General features: G+C 37.1%; 2 protein-coding genes across 3 annotated transcripts; one reads left to right on the top strand and one right to left on the bottom strand.

Moving 5' to 3' along the window:
- The first annotated feature begins 3,240 nt into the window (after nt 1-3,240).
- LOC106389274 (ubiquitin carboxyl-terminal hydrolase 14) lies at nt 3,241-8,752 on the top strand. Of its 2 annotated transcripts, XM_013829477.3 has the most exons (20): nt 3,242-3,497; nt 3,567-3,738; nt 3,848-3,960; nt 4,053-4,389; nt 4,705-4,799; nt 5,449-5,582; nt 5,662-5,718; nt 5,851-5,928; nt 6,139-6,193; nt 6,306-6,329; nt 6,467-6,547; nt 6,710-6,908; nt 7,009-7,066; nt 7,139-7,261; nt 7,354-7,442; nt 7,544-7,633; nt 7,715-7,885; nt 8,003-8,115; nt 8,195-8,324; nt 8,427-8,752. In XM_013829477.3, the coding sequence occupies exons 1-20, from the start codon at nt 3,402-3,404 to the stop codon at nt 8,603-8,605; spliced, it is 2,394 nt and encodes a 797-aa protein (XP_013684931.1). In that variant the 5' UTR covers nt 3,242-3,401; the 3' UTR covers nt 8,606-8,752. The 2 variants fall into 2 exon arrangements, with proteins under 2 accessions (XP_048609169.1, XP_013684931.1); XM_048753212.1 differs by lacking the exon at nt 6,306-6,329 and having other exon boundaries at nt 3,241-3,497.
- A 706-nt stretch (nt 8,753-9,458) lies between these two features.
- Nucleotides 9,459-10,612, bottom strand: LOC106385850 (protein NDR1-like). Its single transcript, XM_013825748.3, has one exon. The coding sequence runs from the start codon at nt 10,268-10,270 to the stop codon at nt 9,635-9,637; it is 636 nt and encodes a 211-aa protein (XP_013681202.1). The 5' UTR covers nt 10,271-10,612; the 3' UTR covers nt 9,459-9,634.
- Nucleotides 10,613-18,689: the final 8,077 nt, after the last annotated feature.

Here is an 18,689-nt window from a genome sequence, read left to right as displayed (position 1 = left end):
GGCTTCGCGTCTTCTCTCTCCACTGTCTCACAGGAGATCTGCTACGCTGGAACCTATGTTTCCTAGTGTCTTGCATTGGCGGCACATGTCTATAGAAGGAGGGAGTAATTTTGTTCTGAAGTGGGCAACCTCTAGCTTCTGGGAGTGGGATCATGTCCCCAAATGGCCTTCCATGCCTATCAATTCTTCGGTTGAAAGGCTGGTCCTTAGGGAGTTGTGAAGCCTTCGCCGTCCAGGGTAGATCTTTATTTTGGCTCCTTGATGGGTGAGCCTGAGGGGGTGGGGAGAGGCTGAGTTGTCTCCTCGCAGTGGGGCATGTACGAGCTAGATGCGAAAGGCTATTACAAGCAGAGCAATGATAGCCAAGGTCTTCGTAGTCTAGTGTGATGGGGAGTTCCTCTCCTGTATCAAACTCTACAAGGGAAGATTTGACAAGGGGTTTGAGTCCATCTATATAGACACGGATTCTAGCTGATGTCTTGGTGATTTTATAATCATCAAGGGTTCCCAGATTTTGTCCAATATTGTAGATCATCTTCTCATGCCAAAAATGCAGTGGGAATCCATGGAGTTTTATCCAAAACGGGATTTGCGACGGGAAGAGGGGAGAGATCACGGGCTCCCACCGTTGAAGAATCAGCATCCAGTGATTGTAGTGAAAAGGCCTGTCATGGAGCACCTGTACCAGATCCTCTTCTAAGTCAAAGCGAAATTGGAAGCAGAGTTGACCCAAGTCAGATCCGACTACCTGGCCTTTAAGATTCCACTTCCTTGGTAGCGACGAGATGAGAGAGCTTATGGGTTGTTCCCTAGGGTTTGTGACTCTCCCAATGAGGGTTAGGGCATTATCTCTGATGAGAGCTGAGGTATCAAACGTTGGAGCTCTCACTCGCTTGCAGAGGGTGATATCAGCTTGAGACGCTAATCCTTTTCCTTTCTCAGCGGCAGTGAAGTGACGTGGAGCCATTGTGGAGAAACGAGAAAAGGTAGTGTGGGTAAAGCTCACTAGCAGGGTATTGAAATTATCTTGAGAGAACTGTGTCCAGAGCGGTAGTAGTAGCGTATCTTCAAAGACGTTGAGACAGTTGTTTCTGATGTGCAAGTGGTCCTTTGAGGGAGGATGGGATGGGTCTAAGATTATGACTGAGGCTCAGAGGAGTTACCGGTCGACTCTGTGCTACACTTCTATTATCTTATGGGTAGGTTCTGTTGACGGAGCACCGAGACATCTGGTTGCGGGGGAGTAGCGGTGGTCCGAGCCTGGTCCGGTAGGTTCCGGTGAGAACAGCTCCTCATGGAGTTTACCCAATGAATAATCAAAGAGGTAGTGAAAAGTCCAGTGGATACTTTCTAGAGGAGTAAAAATTTGAACGTTGGGGTGGTCGTGTCAGAGATCTGATTCCCAAAACGGAAAGTGAAACCTAAGATGCTTCAGACAACCCAGCGGTTAAAGACCATATCGAAAGAAGTGCCTGGGAGAGAAATTTAGTAGTTATACTATTATTTATGGGATTCCACAATAATTGTGAATCCCACAATTATTTATATATATAATATATACATATATATACATAATATATATATTAAAGAGTCCCAATGGAGAGAACCCCGTTGGAGATGGTCTTGCTCCGGTGGGTTTAGACCACTTTGTACTTAAATTTGAACCAACACGGTGAGATATAGTGACATGAGATGAGATTAGAGCACTGACCTATCAATTTCGTTCATTTCGATCTTAGTAAATGTTTTGTCCATAAAAGTAAAATTAAAAGAAAGCTGAAAAATGAGATTATTTGATAAGGTACATGATTTCTTTTTTAAGGTCTAGGACTCTAGGCGGAGCAAACGTGATACAGTGTTACGGTTTTAATAATAATAAAAACATATAAAAACATATGTATATATAGAAATTTTTGTTACTATTAATTGCAGTGCAATGCAGTTTATTATCATTCAGATGTTAAGTTATCGTGATAAGTTACACATACCTTGTTCGTGCATACGTTGTTGGACAAATTTTTGTATTTGCTAAAGTTTAAAAGTGAATATGAAATGAGTTTTAGGCCATACAAAATATAAATGTAAAATGTCCAACATAAAAAGTTTGAGAAAACTAGTAATTTTTTTGACATAGCTATGACGTTGCCACGGTCCACATATGACTAAAACAAAAAAAAATCACGATTAAAACATGATTCATCCATTATTCAAAATAGTCACGATTATTAAAAACCATGAATAAATTGTGGCTAATTTGGCCATAATCTAGTTATCATAAAATAAAATAGTTATATTAGTCACAATTTAGCTAACTTTTTATTAACCGTCGCCAATTTTTTTACGGTTTTTCCGAAGGTGGCTAAATATTTAGGGAAAAAGAAAAAAATGTAGAAAGCAATTTTGTTTTTTTGTAGTGCTTGTTTAACTCATCTTAATAATATACTACCTTTGTGAAGAAAGATAAATGTTTCGAAAAAAAAATTGTTTCACTAAAATAGAAGGTTTAAATGCTTTTATACCCATGTGGTTTGAATCTCAGACTATGAAATTTCTTGCAAATTACACATTATTTGAAGTCCAAGTGTCAATTCCTGTAAAAAGTGATTTATTAAACAATTATGTAAATTATGGAAGAAAAATTTGCAAATAATTTTTAATACGGTGCAAGTAAATTCGGTCAGGCGTGGATCTTCATAGGACATTCAGGTGATACAGCTAGACGTTGATCCTCATAAGACATGTTGTATTGTCGGTTGTAGAATCATATATGTAATTTATTTCATAATTGTGATATCATAATAAATCAGTGTTAAAAAATAGATTTTTGTGTATTTTTATATTTTTTCTTTTATTTAATACTCTTTCCGTTTCAAAAAGATACATATTCTAGAATTTTTTTTTTTTTCAAAATTATACATTTTTTGTATTTCAGATGCACATTTTATCAACTAATAATGACTAATTGTAAACTTCAAGAAAACTAATTGTATTTTCTGAATGTTTATTGGTTTAAAATTATAATAAATATATAATTACATAAAATTATGTATTTAATATTAAAATTTAATATGTTTTATTAATCTGTGTGAAAAAGGTAAAACATATATCATTTTAAAACGGAGGGAGGATTAGTAAATTGTAGATTTCAAAGAGTTTATTAAAATTATTTTGTTTTAACTTTATCGAAAACTGATAATCACAAAAAAATAAGTCATTTATGATACAAATTTAATGTGAAACCCAAAAGCTGAGGCAAGAACCAAGAGGAAAGGAATCTATCGCTGCAACGACGACGTTTTCATCTGAAACCTTGTTAACGAGACGTGCGATATCACACAACACAAAACAAACTCATTTCGCTCTCTCCGCCGAGCGTCTTGCGTCGATTTCGGAAAAACCCTATGGAGCTCCTCCGATCAAACTTGTCTAGGGTTCAGATCCCCGAGCCCACCCACCGCATCTACAAGCACGAGTGCTGCCTCTCCTTCGACACTCCGGTAAAACCTCTCCTCGTTTATTTTATTTTCAACCGGCGGCGACTGTTTGATTCAGTTTATGATTTTCAGAGATCCGAAGGAGGTTTGTTCGTGGATATGAACAGCTTTCTCGCTTTTGGGAAAGACTACGTTTCTTGGAACTACGAGAAGACGCGAAACCCTGTGTATCTGCACATCAAGGAGACTCCCAAGTCTGTTCCTGAGGATCGGCCTCTGAAGAAGCCGACTCTCCTCGCTATAGGTATCGCAATGATTGTTCCCAGGGGTGGGGGAGGCTCTAAGATCTTAGGGATTTTAGTCAATTTATTAAGAATTGCTTTTACCAATTTGAGATATGTTGAATTATGCAGGAGTGGATGGGGGATTTGACAACAATGAGCCTGAGTATAAAGAGTCTTATAGCATAGTCATACTTCCAGATTTTGTTTCACTTCCATTCCCTTCTGTTGAGCTACCAGAGAAGGTACTGAGCTTTGTTATCAGAGAAGGGTTTACAGCAACCAACATGCACGTGTTTAAATTCTTTTTATTTTTTGTGTGTTTTTGTAATTGTAGGTGAGGATTGCGGTTGATACTGTAATGAGTGCAGTTGGTGCTGAGAAGAGAGAGCAAGTTGCGGCTTGGACAGCTGAGGAAAAGAAAGTTAGTGAGCATGCATTGACGCTGCAGCAGATCAAGAGCGGCGTTGTTATTCCTCCCTCTGGTTGGAAATGTTCCAAGTGTGATAAGACGGAGAATCTGTGGCTTAATCTCACCGACGGGATGATTCTATGTGGAAGGAAAAACTGGGATGGGACTGGTGGAAACAACCATGCAGTTGAGCATTACAAGGAGACAAACTACCCTCTTGCTGTCAAGCTTGGAACTATCACAGCTGACTTGGAAGCAGCAGGTAAAGTTTTCTTGTTCTAGTCGTTTTTTTGGGAATTTCTTTATTTTAATTTATGTGAATTGTATAGACTTGTGACATATGGCGATTAGTAATTAGTAATAGGCTTGTTTGAAAAATAGTTTATATACTCGCCAGCCGTATTAAATGTATGTTAAAAAAGGCTGATCTCTGCCCTTAAGAGTTGATAGTTCTCTCTTTCTGCTGGATAAGGGGGACGTTCTGCATCACTCTTTTTTTTGGTGATAAATGTAGATTTTGATTTTCTTTGGAGGGTTTTAATATCGTCAGCATTTACTATTATAAATATTTTGGCAGATGTTTATTCCTATCCGGAAGATGACAGTGTTTTGGACCCGCACCTGGCTCAGCATCTGGCCCATTTTGGAATCGACTTCTCCACGATGCAGAAGGTTAGTAAGGGGGAAGTGTGCGTTTTGTCTGACACTTTATATTGTTGTTTGTCTAAGTAATGAGTTTCGTATAGTGCATTTTATTAGAGGCCCAAGCTTTGGTATTCTTGTAGACCTTGGTTTTGATAGTTACCCTTTCTAAGTCGCATTAGGCAAGTGCTGGTTGTTCCAGAAAGTTTCTATCTCATGTTCGTTTTTTCTCACTATTAGTTGCCACAGAAACAACCATGTTTTCTTCAACATGCTGTACATGTTGCAATGTGAGTCTAAATTTCTCATTTGCCAAGAGCAAGTGCACTCACATCAGTGTTACTGCATACAATTTTATAACTGCGAATGAGAAGCTGTAGCATGCTTCTAGAGAATGTCATTTAAGGTTGCTTTGAGACTATATTTTCCATCACACGTTCAGTCTAATAACATGTACTTGTTGTGTCATTAACGTCTAAGCATTTACAATATGAGGGTAATTTTTGGGTCTTTTGTCCTCTTTCTTTGCAACAACGCTTCATTTCCTAGTTCTCTTGTTCTTGTTTGCCAGTTTATACTGCTTGATCATCTTCTTTGTTCAATAATATGCCATTTGATAAAACATCTTTCATCTGAATAATTTTTAACTTTCTTGGGTTGTTAATATCAATATCTACAGACAGAAATGACAACTGCTGAAAGAGAACTTGATCAAAATACGAATTTTGATTGGAATCGTATACAAGAGAGTGGAAAAGAATTGGTACCAGTTTTTGGACCGGGATATACCGGACTTGTCAATCTTGGGAACAGGTACTCTTTGTAATTAAAAACTTATCAGGGTTATCAATTCCTTGTCGATGCCTTAAGCCCCTTTCATTTTTTTTGCTAGTTGCTACTTGGCAGCTACGATGCAGATTCTTTTCTCGACTCATTCGTTTATTTCAAGGTAAATATAATTAAATATTTGCAAGTAGATATCATTGCCCATGTTTCCTTCTTACATGTATAACGAAAAACAACACAAATCTTTTGCTCTGGAGTCCGTTGGAATAACTTTCTGGTTCTGAAATTGTTGCAGATACTTTTCACATCAGAGCTTAAAGTTGGCATTTGAGATGGCTCCGGCTGATCCAACTTTGGACATCAATATGCAATTGTGAGTTTCTGTTACCATGCCGTTGAGCTTTTGACATTGTAATGATAAAAAGGTTTCAACTTTATATTTGTTACATGCTCTGTATCTGCATGATACATCCTCAAATTATTATTTTTTATTTCTCCGCTTGGTTTTCATATGCTTTCCATGAGGGACAATTGCATGGCGGTTTTTGCATATTAATTTCTTAAACTTTGCTGTTGGTGGCAGAACAAAGCTTGGACATGGGTTATTATCTGGGAAGTACTCTATTCCTGTGGCAGAGGTATGGCTGTTTCAAGAGAAAAAATATTGAATGCATATACCTGTACATTATCTAAAGTTCCAAACCACCTCTTTTCGCCAGTACATTGATTTTCCCATTCTTATGATTGCAGAAGGATGTTGCAACTGGAGATGTTGTAAGATTCTTATTCGACATGTTTCTAATTTCTTCTCCATATTGACATCTGAATAAACATACTAACGCGAAGGTGGCACACATTGTTTTGCATTATCTTGATTCTTTACATGTTTATTTGTTTTTAATCGATGACAGAGACAAGAAGGAATACCTCCTCGCATGTTCAAATCGGTGGTTGCTGCAGGACATGCAGAATTCTCTTCTATGAGACAACAGGTGAAAACCATGTCATTTGAAATGCTCAGTATTTTTTTAGATTATTCTGAGTGACGCTCCTTCTAATCATCTATTTACTGAGTTAGTTCATCGTGATAAAATTTTGTATTTTTACTGAGTTAGTTAAGAGTTTACATTAACCAGTACCATTCTGTGTTGTAGGATGCTCTTGACTTTTTCCTCCATTTGCTAGACAAGGTTGAGCGTGGCAACAACATGAGACCAGATTTAGACCCTTCGAGGAGCTTCAAATTTGGAGTAGAAGAAAAGATCCTTTGTTCATCTGGAAAGGTTTCATATAATAAGAGGGATGACTGTATTCTTTCTTTGAACATTCCATTGCAGGAGGCAACTAATAAAGGTACATCTTGTTCTTCCTTCTCTGTTCCGCTTCATTTTATCATTTGGCATTTTTTCTTAATTCTGTGGTGTTTTGTTTTGCCAAATGTTTGGTGATCAAGATGAACTAGAAGCCTTTAACAACCAGAAAGCAGACAAAGGACTGGAAGAAGATAATATGTGAGTTTGTTTAGTCAAGTTCAATATGTTTCGTAGTTTCTCTGCAATATCTAATATATTTATCCTGAGCAGGTCAACTGATGAAATTGTACGTCCACGAGTTCCTTTAGAAGCTTGTCTAGCAACGTTTTCGTCACCTGAGCAGATTCGTGATTACTATAGCACTGCTCTGAAAGGGAAGACAACAGCTATCAAGTATGGTGTTTTTTTTTTTCTGAGTGAATCCTACCACAACTCAAGACTAGAATGAATACAAACTAATATCTTAAGGGTTAAATTCTGTGCAGGACAACTAGTTTGACATCTTTCCCAGATTATTTGGTGTTGCACATGCGGAAGTTTGTTATGGAGGCAGGCTGGGTGCCAAAGAAACTTGGTCTCTTTCTGAAACTCCAATCCGTTTAATATTCCCTCCCTTGCTTTTTATATAAAAATGCTCATATTTTCTTCTTCTTCTTCTTGATTTGGCGGAGACAGATGTGTACATTGATGTTCCGGATGTAATTGATATCAGCCACATGCGCAGCAAAGGGCTTCAGCCTGGCGAGGAACTATTGGCAGACGATGGTGTGTTGTTATATTGATTTGCAATAACGGTGCTTCACCCAATTCGCCTGAATAAATGATTAACTTAACTCTGTAATACAGTTCCAGAAGAAGCGATGGAATCAGCACAGCCTGTGGCAAATGAAGAGATAGTTGCACAACTTGTCTCAATGGGATTCAGCCAGCTTCACTGCCAGAAAGCCGCCATAAATACTTCTAATACTGGGGTGGAAGAGGCGATGACCTGGTTGCTTTCTCACATGGATGATCCAGGTAAGTGAAAATATATATCCACGATTCTGCAGTTGATGCTTGACGATCTTCTTAAAACTAAAATATACTGTTCCGAGTGCAGTTTTTAATATGATGATGTATTAAATGTAATCATAGATATCGACGCACCAATCTCCCATCAGAAATCTGACGTTGATCAATCAAGCGTTGATACCTTGATCTCATTTGGTTTTGCTGAAGAGGTTGCTCGAAAGGCACTCAAAGCCTCGGTAAGTCTTCTTAACGCTTTTGAACAAATTAGTTAGGCTCTGTATTTTTTTACTCACTACTGACAATGTTTATGATCAGGGAGGAGACATTGAGAAAGCAACAGATTGGATATTCAACAACCCTAATGCATCTCTCTCGGACATGGACGTTTCCTCAAGCAGTTCAGCATTGACTCCAGCTGAAAGTGCATTACCAGACGGAGGAGGGAGTACGTTTTCTTATTTGAAAACTCTTTTATTACTTTATGATCTTCCAAAATGAATCAAAAGTGAGAGAATGATGCTAACATAAAAAGCTCCACACTGTGCAGGATACAAGTTGTTTGGGATAGTAAGTCACATGGGAACATCAACACACTGTGGTCACTATGTGGCACACATATTGAAAGAAGGCCGTTGGGTGATCTTCAATGACAGCAAAGTAGGTATCTCGACAAATCCTCCTAAAGACATGGGTTACCTCTACTTCTTTCAGCGTCTGGACAATTGATATGGGAGAGACCGAGAGTGTTGACTTCCATGGATGGAGCCAGTAAAAGAAAAGACAGAAACTAGCCCCTTCTTTCTATAGAAACTTTAGGGTCTCTAGGGTTTTAAGAATCAAGCAGACAAATGAATAAGAAGAGGTCCTTCGGAATTTGACAACTCCCTATATACATGAGAAAAGTCGAATAAATATACAAAAGAGAAAAGATATAAATCTAAACAAAGTCTGGGAATTAACAAGTTTTATCATTAGAAGATTGGAACCCAAACAACATAAAACCAATCTTTGCCAGAAACACACTTCAAATTAAAGTGGAATAACAAAAAGGATGATAAACAAAGCTTTCCTCTCTATAGAGATAAAGCTCTCGTCTCATTCTTTTACAGCTAGAGTCACTATTATTTGTCAAAAGAAGAAAAGAATCACTACTATGTTATCGATGCACATAACTATTTGGAATATTTTCAAATATCTTATTGTTTATTTTATTAATTACATTAATTTAGATAGTTATCTTTATTGTTTTAGGGTTTTATTATATATAACCATCGAAGCTAAAGTTTGTATTTAGTTTATGATTTGATTAATAAAAGTCACGAGATCTCTCTTTATTCCTTGTTTTCGGCTAGAACATTGGTGTTCTCAACAAATTTAAGAAGACATTGATATTAGGTATTCTCATTCTCAAACTAAATAAGATCTCTGTGATTATCCTAGTTTTCCGGGTATTCTCAGAATCAACGGACCTCTACTTCTATCTACACTTTGCTACATCAATTATGATGTACTTTTGTCCTGTGTTTTTTATTCCTTCATTTCAAGCACAATATATAATTATGTCTTTTGTAATTGTATGTAACCAAATAGAATGTCATTGATCGATAAACACATACATTGTTGAAATAAACCAATAATTGAACAAATTATCCAATGATTACTTGGTCGAATTTAGAAACTATGAAGAAAATGGAACTAAAACACACAACAAAAACTCATGAAAAGCAAACAAAAAACCCGAAACCATTAAATCAGTTAACGAATCAGAAAGAACACAAGCAGATTCATCAAAACACAAATCCAAAAATAGCTTCTTCTCAACCTAGTAGAAGAATCAGATTTCTTCATCTTAATCCCTTTCTTATTAGCCTTGACTCCATTTCCATTGACTTCAACATCAGCACCAACCTCAACTCCATACCTCTTAGTCTTCCAGAACACAATCTTGAATCTCACCTGCGTCTTCAGATCCATCCTAAAAACCGCAGACCCGTTAGGCAAAACCGCTCGTAAAACCTTCTGGTTGTTCAAAGGCGGAGTCTGACCCCACTTCTTGGCCTTCTTCTTGTGTCCTTGGTAGAATCTTGGCACTGTGTAGTTAATGAGAGAGGAACTGTTGGTGGAGAAAGAGAGGTGGACATCGTCGTAGTAGATACCTTGGTCTTTGTTTGGATTAGCGAGACGAACCATGAAGTTGAGAGTGGTGTTGGGACGTGAATGTGAGTCTAAGGATTTGTTGAGGGCAGGAAGGTAAAAGTATTCGATGGAGCATTTGGGTTTGTCGGGACGAAGGCTTAGCCATAGGAAAAGAGAGGTGAGACCTGCCGTGAAGATTAAGCTAAAGCAGCAGCTACAACAATTTCTTCCACCATGGTCTTGATCTTGATCCATTTTGAGTTTCAGATTTTGTCTGAAAGATTTGAAGATGTTTTGTAGATTAGATTCTTTGGTCTGCTGGTTTTGGGATTGTTTTAGCTGATATTTTAAGTTGACCCAAAGAGACGACTAGCTAACAGTCGTCACACACGCGCAAGCTCTTAGCCGCAAGAAAAGTAAAAGCATCAAAATAATAGAATTACTGGATTCTATCCCGCCCTTAGAATGGCAAATATAATTTTTGTTTTACATATTTTTAAAATTTTAATTTTATTATTTGTGTTTTTAGTTATATTTGTGTTTTTCTTTGTATAGTATTTTTCTTAAATGATTAATAAGAGATTTTAATAATTATATTAAAATAGTTAGACCAAACCTATATCAGTAAATCATGTCGCTGTTTTAATAGAATTTTTAAGCGCGAGATTTTTTTTATTGATAAACTTATTGTTTGTTAGTTCACTAATATGTTTAAAGCTACGCGTTCGGTTTCGATTCAGTTCTTTTTAAGGTTTTAGTTCGGTTTCGATTCAATTTTTGATTTTTGATTTTTTTATTCAAGAAATATATGAACTGTTTAGTTATTTATAAGTTTGAGTTTGGTTTCAGTTTAGTTGTTTTGGTTTTTAGTTTGTTTTAGATACCAATTTTAAAAACCTGTTAAAATCTTGAGTTCAATTCGATTCTGGTTTGGTTCTCGCTTTAAGCATAATCTTAAATAATTCAGGTAAAAGTCATATTTTTATTTTTGGATGAAATATCAGATAATTCAGATAAATTTAAATATTTCTTATAAGAATATTTGAGTGATTCAGTTTTTTTCAGTATTAATAATTCACATTTTTGAGTGATTCACATTTTTCAGTATTAAGAATATCTATACTATTGAACAGATGAAAACATTTGTGATTGTTATAGCGGTTTGCACCTTGCGTGGATGTGAAGTATTAACGAACCTATATTGTTTGAACCATTTTATTAAGGGGAATTAGTTGAACCATTTTGTAAATATATTAAGGTAGACAAAATTTCACTGACCATATATTTTATACACCAGTATATGTATTTATTATTTTCAGGATTTAGAGTTTAGGATTATCCTTCTACATATATACACATTTAGGGACACTGCTTTAAGGTTGACAAATATATAACTGTAAATCATTTTAATATAACTCCATGGACTATATACAAATATAAAAATCAATATTGTTAAACTTGTGTATTCAGTAGGTCTGATATGTGTATTTTTAGCTTTACCAGTCAAAACTATGTGAAGTCGTGAACCATAAATTGTTAAAACCGTAAGTAAATATTTTCTGATTGCATAGTCTATATGTCATGTGTTTAAATAATGATAGTCCACTCGTGAATCTCACAATGTTTTGTTTACATGAAAGAAATGAGTATTATTTATTATTAATTAATATATAGCTAATTATCTTTTAGGCTATATTGTAGATATGATCAGCAAATATATAAGTATCACAGATGGCTTTGATTCATGTCACAAAAATTTAAAATATTTTATTTAAGGCAAATCTCAGAAAATTTAGGAAATCTAGTTATATCACCTATTAAATTGATTAAATCATTGTTGAAGAAATATATGGTAATATATTGTTAGTATAAATTTAAGATAACCAAAATATTAATAGTCTAGTGAAAAGGTCTAACAACCTTGTATAACTAGATTTTTTCAGAGTGATTCTCTTTTAATAGAACAGATATATAACAAATTTTCATATTCCAAATATTTGTGTATCACTTTTTTTATTAACCTAGAAATAACCAGGATCCACAAAAGAATCCGAACTAATTTTCAAAGGATGTGTATTCTTGGACACATGATGAAATGTAGTGCAGTGCATTCAAACCAAAATTGATTAGCAATCAAAAGCCCGTTTGCGACTACACTGCCATCGCATGGTTAGAACTAGAGAGCACCAAAAAGTATTCAATAACATAAAACTGTTGTAAACTTAAAGATTTAGAACTGTAAATATCTGTCTATTATTAGTGAATAAGTGTTCCCTTTATATAGGGGTTACGAGAGAGATAAATGAAAATACAATAATAGGAAAAATTACAAATCATAAACATAAACGAATTAGGAAATAGGCAAGTTGTAACCGCCTCTCTCTCCTCTCCAAGTCTCGCGACCGCCTCTCTCTCTAGGGTTGGGCCGTCTCTCTCTCTAAGTGTATGGGCCGGTTATGGACCGAGCCGGTTATGGACATCCACCAATTGATTTATAACACTCCCACTTGGATGCCATAACCATACATGGATTGTAATACGCTTAATGTTGCCTCATTAAAACCTTATCAGGAAAACCCAGTGGGACAAAACCATGATGAAGGAAAAAGAGTACAACACGTACTACTCCCCCTGATGTGAACTTCAGTGGAGGTCCTTCAGCCTACGCATCCCAATCTGATGCGTGAGCTTCCTGAACGTGCAGGTAGAAAGTTTCTTGGTGAATAGGTCAGTTGAATTGTCACTGGATCGTACTTGGACGACCTGGACCTCACCGGCTTTCTGAAGCTCGTGAGTAAAGAAGAACTTAGGCAATATGTGCTTCGTCCTATCACCTTTTATGTAACCGTCCTTGAGCTGAGTAATGCACGCAACATTGTCCTCATACATCACAGTTGGCTTTTTGCACTCGGCCATCCCGCAATCAGCTCGGACGTGTTGGGTTATCGACCTCAACCAAACACACTCGCGGCTGGCCTCATGTATGGCCAAGATTTCCGAGTGATTAGATGAAGTGGCCGCGATGGTTTGTTTCATGGAACGCCATGATATGGCCGTACCTCCATGTGTAAAGACATATCCTGTCTGTGATCGAGCTTGATGTGGATCTGATAAATAACCAGCATCAGCAAAGCCAACTAAACCATCTTTGTTATGGTTAGTATAATATAGACACAAGTCTTTCGTTCCTTGCAGGTAACGAAGAACATGTTTGATCCCATTCCAATGCCTCAAGGTCGGACATGAGCTAAACCTAGATAGTAGGTTCACGACAAAGCTTATATCAGGTCGTGTGTGAGTTGCCAAGTACATTAAAGCTCCTATGGCACTGAGATATGGCATTTCGGGACCTAGGTCATCTTCATCGTCCATCTTGGGACGGAATGGGTCAGTGTCCAGGCCGAGAGACCTCACGACCATGGGACTGGTCAGAGAATGGCAATCGGCCATATTGAATCTCTTGAGTACCTTTTCAGTGTATGCCATCTGCTGCACAAGGATCCCATCATTTATGTACTCAAGTTGTAATCCCAAACATAATTTTGTTTTCCTGTGATCTTTCATCTCGAATTCTTTCTTAAGGTATTCAACCGTTTGAGAAATTGTATCCAAAGGTTCCTAGGATATTCAGATCATATATTTCGATGATTATCAATTTGTTCTCGAGACCATATAAATATGCAGTCACTACATCAGTTTGCTGCAAGTCTAATTTTCTCTCTTATGTAGCCAGACTTATGAGAAATCTTAAAAGTAGTTGCATCCACCACATGAGAGTATATCTCCTCATAATCTATTACTGGTCTTTGTGATAATCCTTGTGCAACATTAGCTTTATATCTCACGATTTCTATTCCTCACAAGACCCATTTATATCCACTGGTTTTAACATCATATGGCGTCTTAATCATATGGCCAAATACGCCTTTCTTCTTTAAACTATTTAACCCCACGTTTCTATTCAATATGTTCTACGAGTGCGCACTCTTATATTGACGTGGGTTCATGATCCTCGCTTATATTCATAAATTCAAGTGCTACCTTGTATCATCTTATGTCGACATTCCTTATTGTGTTCCATTATGTTCCAGACATGATATAATCGATTGAGATTCATTATTATCAGGACCTTTAATACTTTGCAGCTTGGCGTCCCAAGCTACATTGTTTGGTACCTGTACCTTAGAGCCGGCCGGCCTTATCTCTATGTCTGGGATGGTTTCCTTGACCTCGAATTTGTTTTATCATTCTATGCACCTTTCTCTTTTGTTTCCGAGGATTCTTATCTTTTGGAACTTATTGGTCTATCTTATATATACTCTGTAGCAACTTGACTGTGTCTCTCTTGGACATCAATTTAGTTGGTGCTTTACAAGCTGGTTTATATATGACTTGGTCATTCTTTTTCGGGTCAGCAAATGTGTCTGGCATTTGATTAGCTAGCTTTGTAAATGTATAATCTTTGGACGTCTATTTCATATTATTTAGTCCGAGGATCTTGCCAAGACAATGATGGTCGATGCCATTCCGTTTCTCTTACCAGCTTATTATTTTCTCCCCCTAATGTTGGATAGTCGGATCCATTAAACTTTGCAATCCGTGTTCTTGGCCACTAAATAGATCACCCATATTTGGCTCAAGGTACTTCATTATTTGTGGGAGATTCATATCCAACATATATCCCCATCCTCATCCTCTTCTAAGGATCCATCTTAGACGGCACATATATTTGTGGTGGCTTATCCAAATATCTCAAGATGTTATATGTCTGGCTCATGACCCGTAGTAAATTTGAGATGAGAATATCTATGCTCACTTAATGGTCTGATGCTTATTAGTTAAGACGCATGTAAATTCGTGTGTCCCCAAGCCTTGGACTGAGAGTTTGGACCTATGGGTAATGACCAATACAGATTTATAAAAGGATTTAGTCAAGCTATATATAGTATGGACATGTGCGGATTTGTCCTCACTACCCCCTCATGGACATACTATAATCTTTAAGTGCTTTGGGACATCATGGCCTAATGAGTTTCCCTTGTGTTCATGCTACACACGTGAGATTCTATGGGATAACTCTTTGTGCCCTTTCCAATATCAATTTCGCATCATATTTTGGACCAGAATGGCCAATCTGGTCATACCATAAAGTGTATAATTTCGTGGGTAAACCATTCTGGTTACCATGACTATTGCCTCTATCATACTGATCTTGGCATAGTCTAGATCAATAGAGAATGCATGTATAGTTTTTTTTAGGACTCATTATGGCCTTGGGCGATTTTATACATATATCTGAAGGAACTCTTTGTTTCCTTCGCCCATTGTTTCAATATGGAAACCATTCATTCTTATATCTCTATATAATCTCAATGGGTTTTTCTGGGTGAATATAAAGCATCTAAATGCTTGCCCTTATACATATCTGGCCATAGCCTTTAATGTGTACCATACCCGCAAATCATATTGGCGTTTTCAAAAAAAATCAGTCATTCCTTTTATTAAGTTTTAATAAAACAAGTTCATAGAAATGAAAAACATCAAAACAAAGAACATAGAATTTAGATTACAAATGTCGAAATCAATCTTCAGTTTTGTTTTTTAGACAATCTGAAGTTTCATAATCCATAAGATCGTCCTTCTCATGATTGAAGTCGTTTTCATCATCTTGGTAAGTCATATGGGCTTCAGGATTCTTCCTTTTCAACCTCTCTTGATAGAGGTTAACTAGATGCTTGGGAGTTCTACAAGTCTTAGCCCAATGATTGCTCATTCCACATCTATGGCACACGTATTTCTCTGATTTAGTCGAGTGTTGGGGTTTGAAAGAAGATCCACGGCCACGAACATGGCCTCGTCCAAATGAGCCACAGTCCCGTCCATGGTCTCGACCATTTCCTCGCCCGCGGCCAAAGGATCTTCGACTGCGGCCACGTCCGTTCGATTTGTCTCGACCACGGCCATGCTGGCCGTTTCCTTGGACGTGGTTGGACTCTTTATTGTCCTCTGTAGCGTGTGCATCAGGTAGTGGAGCTGATCCAAGTGGTCTCATCTGAATGTTTCTCATTAGTAATTTATTGTTCTGCTCAGCGAGCAAGAGACAAGAAATAAGATTAGCATAGGTTTTGAAACCTTTCTCTCGGTACCGTTGTTGTAACAGCACATTGCTTGCATGAAAAGTGGAAAAGGTTTTCTCAAGCATATCCTGTTCCGTAATACTTTCACCACACAGTTTCATTTTAGAAACAATCTTAAACAGTGCAGAGTTATATTCGTCCACAGACTTATAGTCTTGAATCCTCAGATTCGTCCAATCAAACCGAGCTTTTGGTTAGATCACCGTTCTCTGGTGATCATATCTCGATTTCAATTCATTCCAAAGATCTAGTGGATTCTCAATGGTTAGGTATTGATCCTTGAGACTCTCAGCTAGATGATGACGAATGATCAAGATGGCTCTGTAACGATCCTTTTCATTGGCATTATTATTCTCGGTGATACACTCACCGAGTCCCTTGGATTTCAGGATGATCTTAGCATCGAGCGCCCACTGAAGGTAATTGTCTCCAGATAGATTTAGGGCAGCGAAATCAAGGTTGTTGATTTTCGACATCTGAAGTTATAGATTAATATTTTTACATCTTTTAGGAATAGTTTTTAATGTTTAAACGATTAGGGTTTTATGTTCAAACAATCAACCAAACCTTCACAGCCAAGATCTATGCCTCACGGCCAATGAGCAAGCCGCAAGGCCATGGATGCAAACTAGTTTGTTTTTATGCATTTAGTTTGTCGTGTAATTGCAATCCTAACATGGTTTGTTTCTATCAGTTCATGATGCAATCAAAACAAGCAAACCTATCGGTCAAGCAAAGATCAAGCCACACGGCTATTTGATTCAATTCAACACCATTCCTACAATAAGTTCTAAGTGTAATTGCAATCAATCAATGTGATTAAGTTATGGTATGAATGCAACAAGGCCATACGGCCACGAATATGATCAAGTCTAGAACAGTTTAACCTAATATGTAGTTTCAGATTTTGATTTTAAAATAATATAAACTAGGTCATTAGGGTTTTAGTTTAAACAAGCCAAACAATCAGATTCGAGTTTGAACAATCCTAACAATTGTTCTAGGTGATCAAATCAACCAATCAATGTTCAATTTCAAACAATCAAAATCGATTTTCAGAATTAGGGGTTTTGGGTTTCGATTTTATTAACAAGCAATTTCAATTTCAGGATGATCAAATTCAATCTCAATCAATCAATCAATCAGTTTTAATTAATCAATAGTTTTCGAATTAGGGTTTAGGGATTTCAAAAATTTGATCTTAGATCAAAGAGATTTGGTTTGAGATTCAAAACCTTTAAGGTTCTGATTTTAATTGATCAATGAATCAATCTCGATTTTTAGGGTTTGGGGATCGAACTTATAGAGCTTCGATTTACTCGCTTAGGGATTGATCTATTATCCTATGGCTTTCATCTTAAAGATTATATTTTAGGGTTTCATTCTTTACAATCAACCAAATTCGATTCATTATGTTCTTAGAATTCAAAATACCTTTAGTTTAGTTGTTTGTAGAAACCGGACCACCAAGAATGAACCTCGAGCTTAGACACGATCGGGACGTGAGCTGGCTGGGACGCGAGCTGGCCTGGAACGCGAATGGATTGAGGTTGGAGACACGAGCTTCTTCTATCGGATCGCGAGCTGTCCTTGATGTAGGATGGAGCTGAGTTCGTCTAAGATCAGGAACGCCTTGGGGCTGGATCTGATCAGGTGGACACGAGCTGGAACGGAGTCGCGAACGGATTAGGGTTCGTCGGTATCGTCGGGTTCGGATTAGGGTTCCAAAGCAAATGGGTGCGCACTGTATCTGTACGTGAGGGCGCGTCGGTGGTCAGATCGACAAGCAGTTTGCACTGACTGATTCGTCTCGGCCAGGGCTTAGATTTGATATCTTGATCGTTTTCTGGGTCCTCACGGTTTGGGAGAACGGACTCTTCGAAGTTCCGAGGCAGATTCCTTTTCATTTAGGGTTTTAGGGTTTTAGCGATTTGGTTTTAGGCTCAGGGTATTAGAGGCTATCGTGCTGATAACGTGTTGTAAACTTAAGGATTTAGAACTGTAAGTATCTGTCTATTATTAATGAATAAGTGTTCCCTTTATATAGGGGTTACAAGAGAGATAAATAGAAATACAATAATATGAAAGATTACAAATCATAAACATAAACGAATTAGGAAATAGACAAGTTGTAGCCGCCTCTCTCTCCTCTCCAAGTCTCGCGGCCGCCTCTCTCTCTAGGGTTGGGCCGTCTCTCTCTAAGTGTATGAACCGGTTATGGACCGAGCCGGTTATGGACATCCACCAATTGATTTATAACAAAAACCAAATATTTTCAAATATTTTATATATGTATTCAGAAGAAGAAAAAACTATTAAAATCAACTTTAGTAGTTAACACCAAAAAAAGTGTAAGAATTAAGAGCAACTCTATTTATAATATAAGGATGAAGTTCTTAAAAAAATTAGATGCTAATAATTAATAAATTGATTGATGGGATTCTCAAAACCTTTATTTTATAAATTAAAAATATAAGAGAGATTAAGAAATTGAATAACAACATTAGATATCATATAATTTTATTGTAGACAAACCT

The sequence above is a fragment of the Brassica napus genome, chromosome C3 (genome assembly GCF_020379485.1).
Source record: "Brassica napus cultivar Da-Ae chromosome C3, Da-Ae, whole genome shotgun sequence".
NCBI lineage: Eukaryota > Viridiplantae > Streptophyta > Magnoliopsida > Brassicales > Brassicaceae > Brassica > Brassica napus.
Note: the sequence above shows the minus strand (reverse complement) of the source record. Positions and strands in the feature narration are given on the sequence as shown.

Coding starts and splice junctions, on each gene's coding strand:
- LOC106389274 (XM_013829477.3), top strand. CDS start 3,402: ATGGAGCTCCTCCGATCAAACTTGTCTAGGGTTCAGATCCCCGAGCCC. Junction 5,719..5,850: donor ACTCATTCGTTTATTTCAAG/GTAAATATAATT, acceptor AAATTGTTGCAG/ATACTTTTCACATCAGAGCT. Junction 8,325..8,426: donor ATTACCAGACGGAGGAGGGA/GTACGTTTTCTT, acceptor CACACTGTGCAG/GATACAAGTTGTTTGGGATA.
- LOC106385850 (XM_013825748.3), bottom strand. CDS start 10,270: ATGGATCAAGATCAAGACCATGGTGGAAGAAATTGTTGTAGCTGCTGC.